This window comes from Triturus cristatus, chromosome 5_2, assembly GCF_964204655.1.
Source record: "Triturus cristatus chromosome 5_2, aTriCri1.1, whole genome shotgun sequence".
Lineage (NCBI taxonomy): Eukaryota > Metazoa > Chordata > Amphibia > Caudata > Salamandridae > Triturus > Triturus cristatus.
This window is the reverse complement of record NC_140588.1, coordinates 1,010,629,901-1,010,645,869: the sequence shown is the minus strand read 5'-3', so window position 1 is coordinate 1,010,645,869 and position 15,969 is coordinate 1,010,629,901. Positions and strand designations below refer to the sequence as shown.

The 15,969-nt window shown below is 49.0% G+C and overlaps 1 protein-coding gene across 1 annotated transcript in view; it reads left to right on the top strand.

Annotated features, from left to right (window-relative positions):
* Positions 1–15,969, top strand: part of ZC4H2 (zinc finger C4H2-type containing) — a 97,510-nt gene that overhangs the window by 28,148 nt on the left and 53,393 nt on the right. The window contains exon 2 of the mRNA XM_085608286.1: positions 5,949–6,120. Coding sequence (XP_085464412.1) covers positions 5,949–6,120 — 172 coding nt within the window. The remainder of the gene's footprint in view (positions 1–5,948; positions 6,121–15,969) is intronic.

Genomic DNA, 15,969 nt, shown 5'->3' with positions numbered 1-15,969 from the left:
TACCAGTAGGTGGGGCGCCACTTCTAACAGCCTACATTCCTCAATTCTTGAGAGAGGGTACAGACACCTAGAGTGTGATTTGAAGTGAGATTGATGGCGAATGAGGACAAAAAAATTTACAAAAAAAACAAATATGAAGCTAAGACTAAACCCACAGAAGACGGAATTGTTCCTGCTCCAACTAAAGACAGAAGTTGCCAACAAACTGAACCAACCAAACTCAAGACATATATGCTTTTCACCCCCAGAAAATAACTTCTGCAAACTCCAGTGGTTTCAAGCTTAACAAGTTATTGACCTTCATATCAGAGATGGTAATTGGTGTCCGATTTCAACCACAATTACTCCAAAACCATAAGCCCTTCCTCCCTAAACCACAATCTGTAATGATCGTCCAAGCCCTAATCTTATCATGCATGGACTATGGAAATGAAAATGTGACAGAACTACGCAAATCACGACTTGTACCACCCAAAGAGGCTCTTCATATGGTTGTATGGAGGGTCTCTAACAGAAAATTGAGTGTGTCACGGTAGTCTTTGCATATATAGGATTGCTTCTCCTTACACTCCAGTTGACCTATAAAACTGTAAGCTTTGCATACAAAGCAATTTATCTTAACACGCCTGCTTATCTTACTCCAGACGACAAGCATCCAACAAAAATAGAACTTTAAGCAGCCGAACACCCAGGTTCAAAGAGATTTTCCCATTTTAAACATTATTTTCTTGTTAAACACCCAAGATCTGAAAATCTCTTCCTTTACATATCAGAAGGGCCATTTCAAGTTGTCTATTCAACAGGGCCAAAACCAAAGGAAATGATGGACGGAGTATTCAACATAGCAAGCACTCACCCCCAGTCAACTGATCTGGGTTTAATCCATCACCGTTCTTTAGCCCACTCTGCCACCCCAGTTCAGACATGGCCATATGCAAATCAGTCTGACCCTGTGCCTCATGGGAACAGTCCAGCACGAACTGCCAAGCCATGTCTTCCCTGGACCGGAAACAAGCTTCCTAGGACCGGTTTCTGGCATTTCAGCCGTCTTCAGCCAGGCTTGCTTGAATCCAGTGGCAAAGTGAGCAAGGGACTCACATCTGAGCATACCCTGCCAACTTATGGCGAACAAAGCAAAAACCAAAGGAAATGATGGACGGAGTGTTGAACATTGCAAGCACTCACCCCCAGTCAACAGATCTGGGTTTGATCCATCACCGTTCTTTAGCCCACTCTGCCACCCCAGTCCAGACATGGCCATATGCAAATCAGTCTGACCCTGTGCCTCATGGGAACAGTCCAGCCCGAACTGCCAAGCCATGTCTTCCCTGGACCGGAAACAAGCTTCCTAGGACCGGTTTCTGGCATTTCAGCCGTCTTCAGCCAGGCTTGCTTGAATCCAGTGGCAAAGTGAGCAAGGGACTCACGTCTGAGCATACCCTGCCAACTTATGGCGAACAAAGCAAAAACCAAAGGAAAAGATGGACCAGTTGACTGGGGGTGAGTGCTTGCAATGTTCAACACTCCGTCCATCATTTCCTTTGGTTTTTACGGGGGTAGTTTGAAAACGCAACCCTCGTTATCATCCTGAACCTTATCGCTGGGTACAGGGATTGCGCGGGCATAAGTCCCACACAGAAAATCACACAAAAGTGATGCGGTGCTGTCACTGACTTCGTGTGTGACAGACGCCCACATACACCTCTGGGCCCAGGTGGTGCTCACAAAAAGAATGCGACCGCTAAGAGTCCACCAGGGGGGGCAGGTTTAGTTACTATAAACCCGCAGACTTAACTGTCAAAAGTTCCAGCCGCTTACCTGTTTTCAGTTGCTGCAGAGTGCATGCGCTTCCTGAGTGTTAGGTCATACTCACCCGCCTCCGCTGGAATCCGCGCCAAACCACCTACCCCTTCGTGCTGCAACCGGGATGGTGCCAAACGGTCAGTAAGGATCCGTTTTAAAGCAGCAAATGGTGCGTCATTAAGGGCTGGCGGGAAGTTAATCGGCCCCAGCTGTTGACGTGTCATGTGATGTGACCAGTTTAAGTTTGTTGAAAAAACTCATTTCAGAGTGTCCGCCATCTTAGAGTGGCTAAAAGAATGAGTGGTGTGAGAGGGAAAACCCCTGGCCACTATAGGGGTGAATAATCAAGCCATTTGTCTCGTGGTAATCATCAGAGAAAACTCTAATGAAAGCAAGCGCGCGTGTACAATAAAGTAATGGTCTAGTTCACGCGTACATTAAGTCAAAGTTGGTGTTTTTTTGGCGGTAAACCACGTGACCCGGTTTCTAAGTGTCGGCCACCTTGCAGTGGCTTAAAAGTGAACGGTGCAGGGGAAGACTCCCTGGGTCAATATAGGGGTGTGCAATCAGGCCAATAATCGTGAAATGATCATGAGTGATACCGCTGATATAGTAAAACGCGCGCGTACATTTAGATAATGGTTTAGTTCATGCGTACATTAGGTCAAACTCGGTGCTATTGCGAGGGACCACGTGACTTGTCTTGGCAGAGTAACATGTCGGCCATATTGGGATGGCTAGTAGTTATGAAAAAACGATTTGATCAGGTTTATCATAGTTTTGGGGCGGGGAATGGCTAAGGGAATTTCTCACCTATAGTGCACTCCCTATTCATGTTACATGTTGGTGTTGTAAATTCAGTGATTTAACTATCTTATGGTTTCTAGAGATTCATTTGTTGATTGTACAACTATGCCAAAGAGCTCCAAGGTATTTCATCATTCAGTCCGTGGTGGTCTAGCCCTAGTCGGTGCACCCATCGTTGCTCTATCCTGAACAGAGCTGACTGTGTGATACGTGGATGGGTTTCCAAAATTAGCCATTGTAGACTCTTTTGTCACAAGGGCAAATTAATAGATAGATTCATTGGGATGTGTTGCAGTTCGTGTGGGTGTTTATCTTCCAAGTAAAAGAATCAGATAATGTTATCTCTTTAGTCTGTTTAGTTTGAGGACATGCTGCACAAGAGCCACAGGGGTAGTGGCCCTGTACAGGAGGAAGATTCCATAAAGTTCTTTGCATGTTAGAGTTAGCTGGTTTAGGTCTTTTGTGTACGAGCATATCTTTTAAATTACTTGTGCGTTTAAACGCAAACCTTGGTTTGGGGATGTCAAGGGATCCTGTGTTAAGAATGTTCCAGTGTTTGTTTATAATTTTCTTCAGTTTGTTGGAACCTGGTGTAAAAGAGGTCACGCATGTTAGGACATTGCTGGGTTATTTTTGTTTCACCTCTAACAAGGCCTCTCTATTGTTGTTCCTTGCCTTTTTAATGATTTCTCAATTTGCTGTGGAGGGTAGTATCTCTCAATCAGATTTTCCGCTAGTGACTCTGCCTCAGTTTTGTAGTCTTTGACTGCACTGTAGTTTCTCCTAATCCGGAGGAATTGCCCAAATGGCAAATTGTCCCTCAATGCTCGTGGGTGGTGGCTATGGTATGACAGTAAACTGTTTCTATCAGTAGATTTTTTGTATAAGGAGGTATGTAGGTGACCCTCTTAGATGCTGATTTTTAAATCCAGGAATGGTATACTGGTGGCTGAAATGGATCTTGTGAACTTGATGTAGTCATTCTTAGTATTGATCCATTTGCAAAATTCTTCGCAAGTGTGAAGATCGCCCTTCCAAAAGACCAATATATCATCGATGTATCTTTTCCACAGGCTCAAGTTCTTCAAATAGAGGTTTCTCTGATGGTAAATAACCTCCTCCTCGAATGCCACCATGTAGAGGCAGGCCACGCTGGGAGCGAAGGTACTACCCATCGAAGTTCCTTGAGCCTGATGGAAAAGTTGGTTCTTAAACTTGAAGAAATTTTCAGTCATTGCTAGAGTAGCATATTGCATGATAAGTGAAACTGATGTAGGTGACGACCACTCAATTTGGTTCAAAGCGGTTTCTATGACTGTGAGACTTGCCCTCTGTGGTATGTTAGTGTAGAGCTGTTCTACATCTAATGTCAGGAGTAGATCGATATCTCGTGTGTCTCCTATCTCTCCCATTATGCGAAGTATATCAGTCATATCCCTCACATATGACGGAGTCTGCTTCACCAATGGTTGAAAAAAGTGATCACAAAAAATTGAAAGCGGTTCAAGGATAGAACCTATTCCTGAGACAATAGGTCTCCCTGGGATGGGTGTCGTGCCCTGATGGATTTTCGGGAGGGTGTAAAAGTAAGGGGTGCGTGGTTCCTTGGTTACCAGGAATTCGGCTTCTCTCTTACTCAACCATCTGTTGGTTTCTGCCTCGAAAACCAAACTTGCTATCTCAGTGGTCAGTGGTACTCGCACTCATTATCACCAACCCCAGGTACAATTTGATCTCTTTTGTGTGATACCCAAGCCTCGGTCCTTACCGAATGTGCTAGAAATTGAGATTATGTTGTGTGTCAATGTCCATAACAGTAGCTGATTTCTTGCTTCCTCTGACATATGTTCATGTCCTGCTCATCTTTGTTCCATTTTGCAGCCAAACCATTGTAAAGCGTGCACTGCTTGATCGCTCTGTATCAATAATTAAATTCGTCGAATAAATTATGTGTGACTAAAGAAGGAAGAATGTGTGATCGTACGGGAACAATTCTCACATGCATTGGGGTTATGTTATCCATCTGGATTTAATAAGGGACATTGTCTTGGAAGTGAAGCAACTTCTTGAGTGTTCACGAACCCCAAATTATTCACTTCCCTTACTTATCCGGTTCTCCAATTTACATTTAAATTGAGCTCGTGCAAGTGTAGAAAGTGCGGTAAAGTGGACTAATTAGTCAGTTTTTATGGGAGCTGAAGAAAGAAGCAAAGCCATTCATTGTCAAAATGCTGTTTGTATAGTAAACAATCTGTTTTTGTTTTTGGGAAAATTTACTTTTTCTGAAGGCCTCAATTAGTCTATGCAAGCATTGTATACTCGAAGCACACAGAGTTATGTGAATAGGTTCAAGTCACTTATGTATGTACCAAGCAGGTGGGCTACAGTATGGTTACTTTATGCATATGAGGCAAAAAAAACCTCAATGCCCCAAAAGGAGGCCACGATGTTTACACATGGATTGTTCAGTGTATAGTTCGCACATCTAATTTGGTACCTTTGAGTGTCGGTCTTTTCTTCTTCATATACGATTGGTCAACTAAAGAAATAGGTGGGTAAAATGCACCTATCGACAGGCAATTGAAATACGTAAATGGGCATTCAGGTTGCATAAATGGGAAAGTCAATAAATTAAAAAAAAGTTAATAAAAAAAAAAGAAAAAAAAATGGAATGCTACTTTTCAGCTGACAGCATTTGTTTGCTTATATTGCAACACAAATGTCATCCAATACCAAGTGTAGATTGCAAGTATGGCACTGGTATTGTTTTTCCTGACCTATGCAGATTTTTACACTGGATATGGCCTATAAAACACTTTGGAAACTTGTATATTATTTTAGATTAACAATATGGAATTTTTTTCCGCAGTTTTTGGGGGGATCAGGAAAAGGTATCTAGGTTATGATGTATTTTTTGGCTGCAACAGTATTTGCGGAGAGGACGGTCACTCCCCAGAGGCTGTGAATAATTTGAATGCAAAAGTTTCATAATGCAGTGTCTGCACAGTACTGCACATGATTGAGTCACTTTTCATAAGAGCATCTCAACCAAGGCATAAGGACACATCCTTTCTTGTCTTCCAGTCTTGTGATAAGTGATTTAAATAAATCGCATTGGTGCACATTTTCAGGAGTGGATGTGGACAACCCGGTTGATTGACTGTTGCTATAATCGAAGAGTTTAAAAAGTTTTATTTGCATGTTTAAATTCTTTCTTTTAAATTCTAAAGATTCTGAATTTTTGGTGTCCTGGATTTCTGGAACCCATGTCCATGTGTCTGCCTTTCCTTGGTGATTCGGTTCATGTCTCATCCGTAACTCTTGGCATATCGTCATAGGAATAAGACTCTACAGATGGAGAAGATCAAGACCCGGCTCAAGTGTGAGTTCGAGTCGCTGGAGTCTGAGGAGCGGCACCTGAAAGAGTACAAGCAGGAGATGGACCTACTGCTTCAGGAGAAGATGGCTCACGTGGAGGAACTCCGGCTGATACACGCTGACATCAATGTGGTACGTGGTATTTTCAGTTTGCCCGTGGTGCTCTGGTGGGCCCAGTTTAACGTGTACAAAATCTTGGATTTGCTTCAGCTTTAGGGCCTTCTGTATATTTTGGCACTCAGGGTCCTCCATCTCAAATGTAATAAATATCCTGTTTATCATTACAAGTGCTATAGGTTATAACGCACTTGTAATATGGCGTACAGGATATTCACAACATTTGTGACATAGTATCTTGCCTGCCAAACTCCTAAAAAGGCCCATAGTATTCTGTAACTGTGTGCAAATATATCCTGATAGTAATTCCTTGTGTAGACAACAGATGGCATAGCACAGTCTTAACGTATGGTTCCCTTTGAATGATCTCATAGTTTGTGGTCACCAACAAAGTAGAACGTTCCGTGTAAAAGGATTGTAATTTGACTGATTTGTACCAAGTCGAATCATTTTGCATAGGCTGATCAGCTGAACATACCCTATTTTGGAACTGTTTTTGATGCGATGGGGAAGTGGGATACTTCCCCGTGACAAGTCAAGGAAGGAGGGATCCTTCAAAGAAGGTGAGCAAGGAAACCATGATCATGATTTGTGCAGAAGGAGGAGAGATGGCACTCTGTGACAGTTTTGTGGCACAGAAGGTAATCGGACGGTACAGTGAAAGGAAGCAAAGCTGGAAGGGGTACAGTTCTAGCGGTTAAAGAGAGAATAGATGAGCGGTTAAGTAAGCAGGCCTCGAAAAATTAGAAAAATGTTACCAGACCTGCAGGTATAGTGGCTTAAATAATCTACTTGACCTAACTGCAATGCGCTTGACCTATAGACATGTCTCAAATTGTGTGATCCTAGGCAAATATTTTATTTAATCAAGTCTCTTCATTATCAAAAACAAGAGCACATTCAAATGTATGAATTTAGCACATCTGCTGTACAAAAAAACGAGTTTGATTTTTTTTAACTAAACCTTTGCTCCATGTATAATACAAATCTAGCTCACATATAGGGTACACAGGACCCCTGTCTTGCTTCTCATTTCTCTAAGCACATTGTCATCAGGGAGAGGGCATGAATGTTTCCCTGTTCATGTTTAAAAACTCTCACTTTTAACAAATATATTACTAAAGCATGATGTGGTAGCATAAACCTCTCTACTGACATGCAGTTTTACTCATAAAACTATAAATCGTACAAATGATAATGTTTGGAATTTGGGTTTCAGCAAATATTTATCATTTGCACATCACCAAGTATTGTGATTAGATTTTATCCTGTTAAAATCTTTGGTTCCATCTCACTTCAAAATTGGAAAAAAGAGCTTTCCTAGGTACTGAAATATATTTTTTAATATGTGTGCAGTTCATTTACAAGCTATTTAAATGTTGTGTGACGAGCACGATTGTTAAGGCAGTTCGCTTTACAAAATCCTCTAACTTTCCAGTCAAAGAAATAAAAGTAAACCCCGATCTCCAAGATAAATAAGCAGCAATTTGTAACTTTGAAAGTACAGCAAATGTGACAAAATAAAAACAAGATCTAAAGGCATCTCAGCGTATTGCTCATTCCCTTTCTGAACCAACAAAATTCCTGTTATTTGCCAGCTCGAGCTCTCTCGTTAGACTGGTCCAGTAGGCCCTAAAAATAGTTTGCCCTGATAAAATCTGACTTGCGATAGCGAGTGGACGAGCAGATTTCTCGAGGTCCGGATATCCACCATAGTGCTCAAGTATTTCTGAAACCCAGATTTCATGACTTAGTTTAGTCTCATTAAACTTTATTTGTTTGCACTGTTTCTGTTTTTTACTGCTCAGTAGTCCCCTACTGATTTTGTGAGCAGTGATTCCTAAAACAATGCGGTGTCCACATGCCCAGACCCAAAGAAAATGATGATGAACACTTGTTTGTTTTGAAGCTTGCACATTTTCAGGATTTTTTCGCTGCAGTGTTACTTTTGCCTCTCATAAATGGAAAGTGCAACAGTCCTCTTTCTTTATAGAACACACTATCTATTGGGCACAATGCAAAATATAACAAGCATTTTCAATGCAATAGGTCTCGCATTATTAAAGTTTGAGCTGTTGGCATTGCTAATAATAATGCAACACCAATAGCAGCTCAAAGATTCAGTAATGTGAGACCTATTGCATTGCAATTGTTGTTTTTTTTTTTTTATATATAGCACGGACTTGAGTGAAAGGTGTGTATTTATGTGGCATTGAGTACAGTGTAATTATGTGTTGTGTTATTATGTGGCACAGAGTGGTACTGTGTGGAGTGTATTTATCTTGCATTAAGTAGAGAGTAATTATGTGACGTGCAATTATGTAGTACTGAGTGGTATGTGGAGTGTATTTATGTTGTATTGAATACAGTGTAATTGTGTTATGTGTAATCACACAACCACAACCACACACACCACACCACACACACAACCACACACAACCACACACACACAACCACACACAACCACACAATTGTGCATTTGACGCATTTGCCACATAATCGATGATCTGCTGCATAATCTACAGATTTTAACAACAAAATTGCTTTCTATCTCAAACGGTTCAAAAGTTACTAAAAATGCAGAGACACATCTTGCTGCATGTGGGAAGGCCCTTTGAAAAGCTGGAATAGTCAACTTTCTGTTTCCCACTGCTAAATTTGGGTGTTAAATCGGTACTAATGGGGTGCAACCAGTGCCCAAACAGTGTTACCAAGTTTAAAAATTGCAAAAAATGAAGTAATACTATTCAGATTATGCAGCATAATTTTCCTTTTCTTGCCTCATGATTTACTCACCCTTCCACATAATTTATCCCTCTCCTGCCGCATATTTGCAGTGGTCCTGATGTTAGGGTAATCAATGGCAGTGATTCTGTTCCTTTTTATATTTCACGTGCTTTACTTCATCTTGCATCCCCTAGAGTGGTAGCTGTTTCCAGCATGTGTGTTTCTGTATTTCATCTCACAGCATATTACTCTTGGATGATATACCCTTTGTACCGAGTTGCCTCCAGGTGTTTATAACAGGCTACAATTGAGCACCTTGGAGTTGAGGATGCAGGCAGTACAACTTTCACACTGTGCCTGTCTGTGGGTCAAAAAGGTGTTCTGATTACATGATCATTCTGCAGACACAAAGAGCAATGGTTCTGCGTTCCAGTTGTGATTCTATGCAAATGTGTGTGAAGGAGCTACTTATTGGTCAAAACAAAAAGGGGAAAGGAAAATAATGTATTGTTGTTACTCCTTTAGCTTTAAACAGCTAACAACCATTGACAAAACCCAGTCGCGGCCGGCATGAGTCGCGGGTGTGGGGGCCACGGGGGGTTGATTTAATTTGAATTATTAAAAAAAAAAAAAAAACTTTCCTTACCCGGCCCAGCATTATTGGAGCAGTGTTTGTGGCACTTGTGGTAGTTAGCGCTGCTCCTCACAAGCTCCTTTTCTGGGCGCTGCCTCCTCGTAGCCGTGTCTAGCACGGGTAGGGACGCTAAGGACCGACTGCGCATCCATACCAGGAGAGCAGGGGCGGTGGGGCGACGGCTCCGAGTCCCCTATCTCTATCTGGGAGGGCGGGGGCGGCAGAGCTTCATGCGCCCCTCTCCTTCAGGCTCTTAACAGGTGATTCCCAGCAGCACGCGTGGCTGCTTCTGCTGGCCTGCTTGCCACAGGCAATATTACGCTGCCGGCGGGGCCTGGTTCTTACTCATGCTTTGGGCAGAGTCAACTTTAGCAAGAGATAATTTATTTATTGTTTCCCCCTGTGGATCTGCCAGCTCGGCCTGTTCCTATAAATAAAATAAAAATATGTGAGCCCAGCATCTACGGTTCACATGGGTCCCGCCGCAACCCCTCTGGTGTCCCTAAATAAATAAAGAGCACGTGCGCCTATGCAGCTTCACTTAGACAGCGTTGTCTGTTACTTTCCAAGACAGGTATGTCGTCGTTAATTTGGCCCAAGCAAGCTGTACGTTGTTTCTTCCTTGTGCTGCCTGCTCCCGTAGAAAACTTGTGGCTCCGTGGTCCTGCACTGCAGGGTGGTTTTGTGGTCGGCGCCGTATCACATGACTCTACTTGGCTGTGGTGCCCCGTGCCGCCGCTCTGATAACGGGGTGCTGATAATGTCACACATCAGTCCCAGTGCTTTGTGTTGTTGACACCTCAGTGTCAACAACCTTTAAGTTTTTGGTGGCCCGAACCAGGGGCGTAACAAACACCCCCGCAGCCCCCGCGGTGCGGGGGGGCCCCCAGTCTTCGGTTAGGTGAAGGGGGCCCCCTCAGCTCTTCGGTAAAGAGCTGGGAGAGAAAGGTTTGCTGTAGAAAGCAGGTGGAGTCTGCAGCCGGCTCTGAGCTCGCGCTGACCCTGGGCAGGACTGAAGAGAAACAAAGTAACAAGTTACATTGTTTCTCTTCAGCCAGAGCCCGGCCGGAAAAGGGATGGGGTTGGGGGCTCCAGAGAGAGCATTCCCCACTGGCACAGCCTCTGAGAAGGGAGGAGGCAGCACAGAGCTGACAGGGGCAGGAGAAGGACTGCAGCTCCAGGAACAGGACTCTGCTGGGAGCATTGGAAGGTGAGCAAGCACTGGAAATGCAATTGGCTTCGTAGTCTCCCTGGATGGCACGGAGTGTTTGCTCGGTGGCCTGCAGTGTCCCCGATGCTGATAGTGAACATGGAAACGTTCCCAGATCTCCACAGAAGAGATAAAAAAAAAATGGCTCAAGAATGTTTGAAAATGGATGTACATGTACAAAATGACAGAGAGTACTTTTTTTAATAGTTCAATATAGCGCCAGCTAGCCCCCAAGGTATTGGAGCGCTTTACACGAGCACCAGTTACATTACACAAAGCCACACTTATTTTTAAGCACGGGGATTTTAAGTGATTTGCCCAGAATCACAGGATGTTGAACCAACGCTGAGACTCGAGCATGATCCCCCCAGTTCCGAAGCCAGCATCTCTGGCTGTTATGCCACATTTCATTTGTGTCAGTGGTCTTCCCAGTTGCAAAGAAAGGGAGAACATGTCTGTGGTTGTTGCACATTTTTGATCGACATTTGAGACCAAGTACAAAACTATCTGGAGCCTTCAGCAACATTCTATTTTTTGTTTTTTGCTCCCTCCTTGGAATTAATTGGTAATTGTTGGAGGGAGGACCACCGGGGAGTCGGGGAGACTACTCCGGGGCACCTTCCTACTGCAAAGTTATAGCCGAGCGCCACTGAGAAGCCCCCTAGGGGAGGTCTTTCTCCTATGTTCGTACTAGGCCCAGTAATACAACCACACAGGACTCCGTATCAGTTGCTTAACTTGGTTCTTTATCAATCGTAGTACGTTCAATATTTACAGTGGGATCGAGGGATCCAGTAAGAGTCTCAATGTCTTTAGAGGGATAAGGTAGCGGGACAGTCTTAGTACCAGCCAGGTACGGGAAGGCGCTGCGCCAGACCTTGTGTGCTGGTCTCGGAGCGACTCGGACGTGGAGAGCCGCGACGGCGTCTGCAGGGCTCGGGTGATAGTTCCGCTTGGGTCGAGCCGCGACGGCGTCTGCAGGGCCCGGGTGGTAGTTCCGCTTCGGTCGAGCCGCGACGAGGTCAGCTGGGCTCTGATGGTAAAGTTCAACAAGGTCGGGCCGCGACAGCGTCAGCAGGGCCCCAAAGGTTCGTGAAGGTCTTTAAGCACGGTGGAGCCGCGACGTCGTCAGCAGGGCTCAGAGGTGGGTTCAGGATGAGTCTTCTTCCGTAGGGTCAGCCGCGATCCGATCAGCAGGGCTCTTGACTCCAGGATACAACTGCTCTCCTGCTGTCGGGTCGCCCCAGATATAGGACTGGAGCCCTTTGATGTCCGGACCCTTGCGCCCGGAGGGGGCGGAGAGGCCGGGTAGGTAGCGGCCAGACGCCCAGCAGGAGAGGCCCCAGGCCCCAGAGAGCTGTGGGGCGATCGCACCTAGGTGTGGAAGGACGGTTGGAGTCGGCGGCTGATAAAGGCCACAGGTCGGTCGAAGCCCTTGGCGTCTAGCTGGGAGAGGACCGCCCCGACCCCGTACTCCGAGGCATCGGTCTGGACTACAAATTCCTTGCTGTAGTCAGGGGCCTGTAGCACAGGGGTAGCGCACATGGCCGCCTTGAGGGCCTCAAAAGCGGTCTGACAGCGGGGCGTCCAGTGCACTACCTTGGGCTGTTTCTTAGAGGTGAGCTCAGTCAGGGGGCCCACAATGCTGCCATAATCCTTGATGAATCGTCGATAGTAGCCTGTGAGGCCTAGGAAGGCCCGGACAGCGGTTTGGGTTGCGGGGGGCTCCCAGGCCTGGATGGCGTCGACCTTTAACTGGAGGGGCGCCACCTGGCCACTCCCCACCTGGTGGCCGAGATAGGTCACAGATCCTTGACCGATCTGGCATTTACTGGCCTTAATGGTGAGTCCGGCTCTCTGGAGAGCGGCCAGGACTTCTCCGAGGTGTCCTAGGTGCGCGGCCCAGTGGTCGCTGAAGACGGCAATGTCGTCGAGGTAGGCCGCACTGAAGGCTTCTAGTCCGGCCAGGACCTTGTTCACGAGTCTCTGAAAGGTTGCTGGGGCGTTCTTCATACCGAAGGGCATTACCCGAAAGTGGTAGTGCCCATCGGGGGTGGAAAAGGCGGATCGGTCCTGGGCGCCGGGAGTGAGCTTGATCTGCCAGTACCCAGCGGTGAGATCAAAGGTGCTTAGGTAGCGGGCGGCCCCTAAGCGATCGATCAACTCGTCTGCTCGTGGCAAGGGGTGGGCATCGGTCTTGGTGACTGCGTTCAGGCCCCGGTAGTCGACACAAAACCTGAGTTCCGGGGCAGTGCCAGGGGCGGCGGCCTTCGGCACCAAGACCACCGGGCTGGCCCACGGGCTGTCGGATGGCTCGATGACTCCGAGGGCGAGCATCTTGGTGACCTCGGTCCGTATACAGGCTCGGACTCGGTCAGGTACTCGGTAAGCGCGGTGTCGCACAGGGGGACTGTCCCCAGTATCCACGTCGTGGACGCACCAGGAGGTCACCCCGGGCGTGAGAGAGAAGAGGGCAGCGAAGGGTTGCAGCAGCTTCTGGCAGTCATGGCGCTGTTCTGGTGTCAGGGTGGCGGAGAGGCGGACGCCCTCCAAGGAGCCGTCTTGGCCCGAGGACCCCAGGAGGTCTGGAAGGGGCTCGGAGTCACTTTCGCCCCCATCGTCGGTAGCCAGTAGCAGGCTTAGTTCAGTTCGGGCGAAGTGAGGCTTGAACCGGTTGGCGTGCAGGACCCGGAGGGGGTTCCTCGGGGACTCCATGTCGACTAGGTACGTGGCGGGGCTCTTCCTCTCAACTACCTTGAAGGGCCCGGTCCACTTGTCCTGCAGGGCGCAGGGGTCCACGGGTGACATGACCCAGACTTGCTGGCCCGGCTCGAATTCGATGGTTGAGGCATTTTCGTCATACCAGCGTTTCATGTCTTCCTGGCTGGCTTCGAGGTTGGCCTCTGCCAGGGCCCGGAACTTCCGAGTCTGGTTCCGCAGGGTCAGGAGGTACCGGTAGACGTCGGGAGGGGCATCTTGGACTTGCGCCTCCCAGCCCTCCTTGACCAGGCTGAGGGGCCCTCGGACGGGGTGCCCATACAACAGTTCGAAGGGGCTGAAGCCCAGGGATTTCTGGGGTACCTCCCGATAGGCGAACAGGAGGCAGGGCAGCAGGACATCCCATCTTCTCCTCAGGGGCTCTTCCAGGCCCTTGATCATCCCCTTCAAGGTTCTGTTGAACCGCTCGACCAGTCCGTTCCCCTGGGGGTGATGAATTTATAGGTGACCCCACATTGTTGCCAGAGGGATCTCATGTATTTTGAAACAAAGTTCGTACCCCTGTCGCTCACCACTTCTCGGGGGAACCCCACCCTGGAGAAGATGCCCATCAGGGCCCGACCCACCACTGGAGCCGTCACGGTGCGGAGTGGGATGGCCTCGGGGTATCGGGTGGCGTGGTCGACCAGTACCAGGATGAAGCGGTGTCCCACGGCGGTTCGGGGGTCGAGGGGCCCCACGATGTCGATCCCCACTCGTTCGAACGGGGTGTTGACGGTTGGAAATGGTTGGAGGGGGGCTTTCACTCGACCCCCAGTCTTCCCGTTAGCTTGGCAGGTCGGGCAGGACCGGCAGTGATGGTCCACGTCTCTTCTCATTCGGGGCCAATAGAAATGGGTCACTAGGCGGCTGTACGTTTTGTCCCGCCCGAGGTGTCCGGCGAGGGGCACGTCATGTGCCAGGTTCAGGAGGAACTCTCGAAATCGGAGGGGGACCACCAACACCCGGCCGGCCCCTAGTTCGGCGACTTTCTGCTCGCTATACAATAAGTCATTGTCCCAATAGACCCAGTGGGTTCCCGTGGGGTCCCCCTCAGCCTGGGCGGCCGCTTGCTGTCGGGCCCCCTCGAGGGACGGGCAGGCCTTCTGCTCTTGCTGGAATTGTTCGCGGGTGGGGCCCCCGTCGTGGCGCCACTGGGCCAGCTCGGGGATCTCGCTGAGGGAGGCGGCCTCGTCGGTTGAAAGTTCGGATGGCCCGGCCTCCTCGTCAGGTTCCTCCGTGCCGGAGGAGGGTGATGGTTCGGGGCCCGCCGGCTTGTCGGGGGCCGTGGCAGCGGCTGGTTGGGCGGTCATGGACCGGGTGGTGGCGCAGGCCCACTCGGGCAGTCCTAGCATCCCCAGATGCTCTCGGCGTTCCACCTGGGCCCAGGGGGAGCTCTCTAGGTCATTCCCCAGGAGGCAGTCCACTGGGGCGTCGTCGCGGACAGTCACTTTTAGGGTGCCGGACACTCCTCCCCACTCGAAGGGGATCCTGGCCATCCGGCACATGCTCTCGGTGTTGTCCGCGGTCCGGACAGGGCATAGGACATGCGGCAGGATTTGTTCGGGGGTCACACTGGCCCCAGTGTCCCGGAGGGCCTCGGCCCGTCGTCCATTGATGGTGACCCACTGTTGGTACTTCTGGGTGTTGCTTGGGATGGCAGCTCGGGGCACCATTTCTCGGGAGCCCAGGCATACAAGCGACATGGCAGCTGGTTCCCACTCGGGGGTCCCGCCGTCGTGGTTTTCCTCCTCGTCTTCTCCCTCCCCCAGGGCTGCGGCGGCTATTTGCCGGGGAGGGGGCCCAGCGGTCCCGTTCCGTCGGTTCACGGGGCAGGCCGGGTCGCTTGCATAGTGGCCGGTCTGCTGGCAGCCGAAGCAGGTCACTGTCGGTCGTGGTCCAGGCCGTGTGATAGGAGTCCCCCTTCGGCCCATGGTCGGGGACGTGTGGTTGGTTGCTTGGCCTCGTGGCGGGCTACTGGGCGGCCCGGCTGGGAATTCCCTACCGCGGTGGGACCCCCCTCCTCCGCCTCGCTGGCGGGGAGGTCCCGTGGTACTCCGTTGGTAGTCCCCCACGGGGTTCCGGGGGACCCGGGTGTTGACCCATCGGTCTGCTTCGGCGGCGAGCTTCCGGGGCTCGGTCAGTTTACTGTCCAGGAGGTGTTGCCTTAGTTCAACAAAGCAGTTGTTGGCGAGGTGCTCCCAGACAATGAGGTCGAACAGTTCATTGTATGAGGTGACCTTGCTTCCCTTGATCCATCCTTCCAATGCTCGGCTGAAGAAGTCCACGTATTCGACCCACGTGGTACCGGGGAGCTTCTTGCAGTCCCGGAAGCGCTGCCGGTACATCTCGGCTGATAGTCCGTAGCGTGTGAGTAGGGCTTCCTTCATGTGGTCGTATGATGTCATCACCGCGTCGGGGAGTTGCAGCAGGGTATCCCGGCCCTCGCTGAGGAACCTCCCCCATAGGCCGGCACCCCAATCCTTCCAGGGTACCCGATGGGAGGTCATGGCTACTTCGTACGCTCGGAACCATT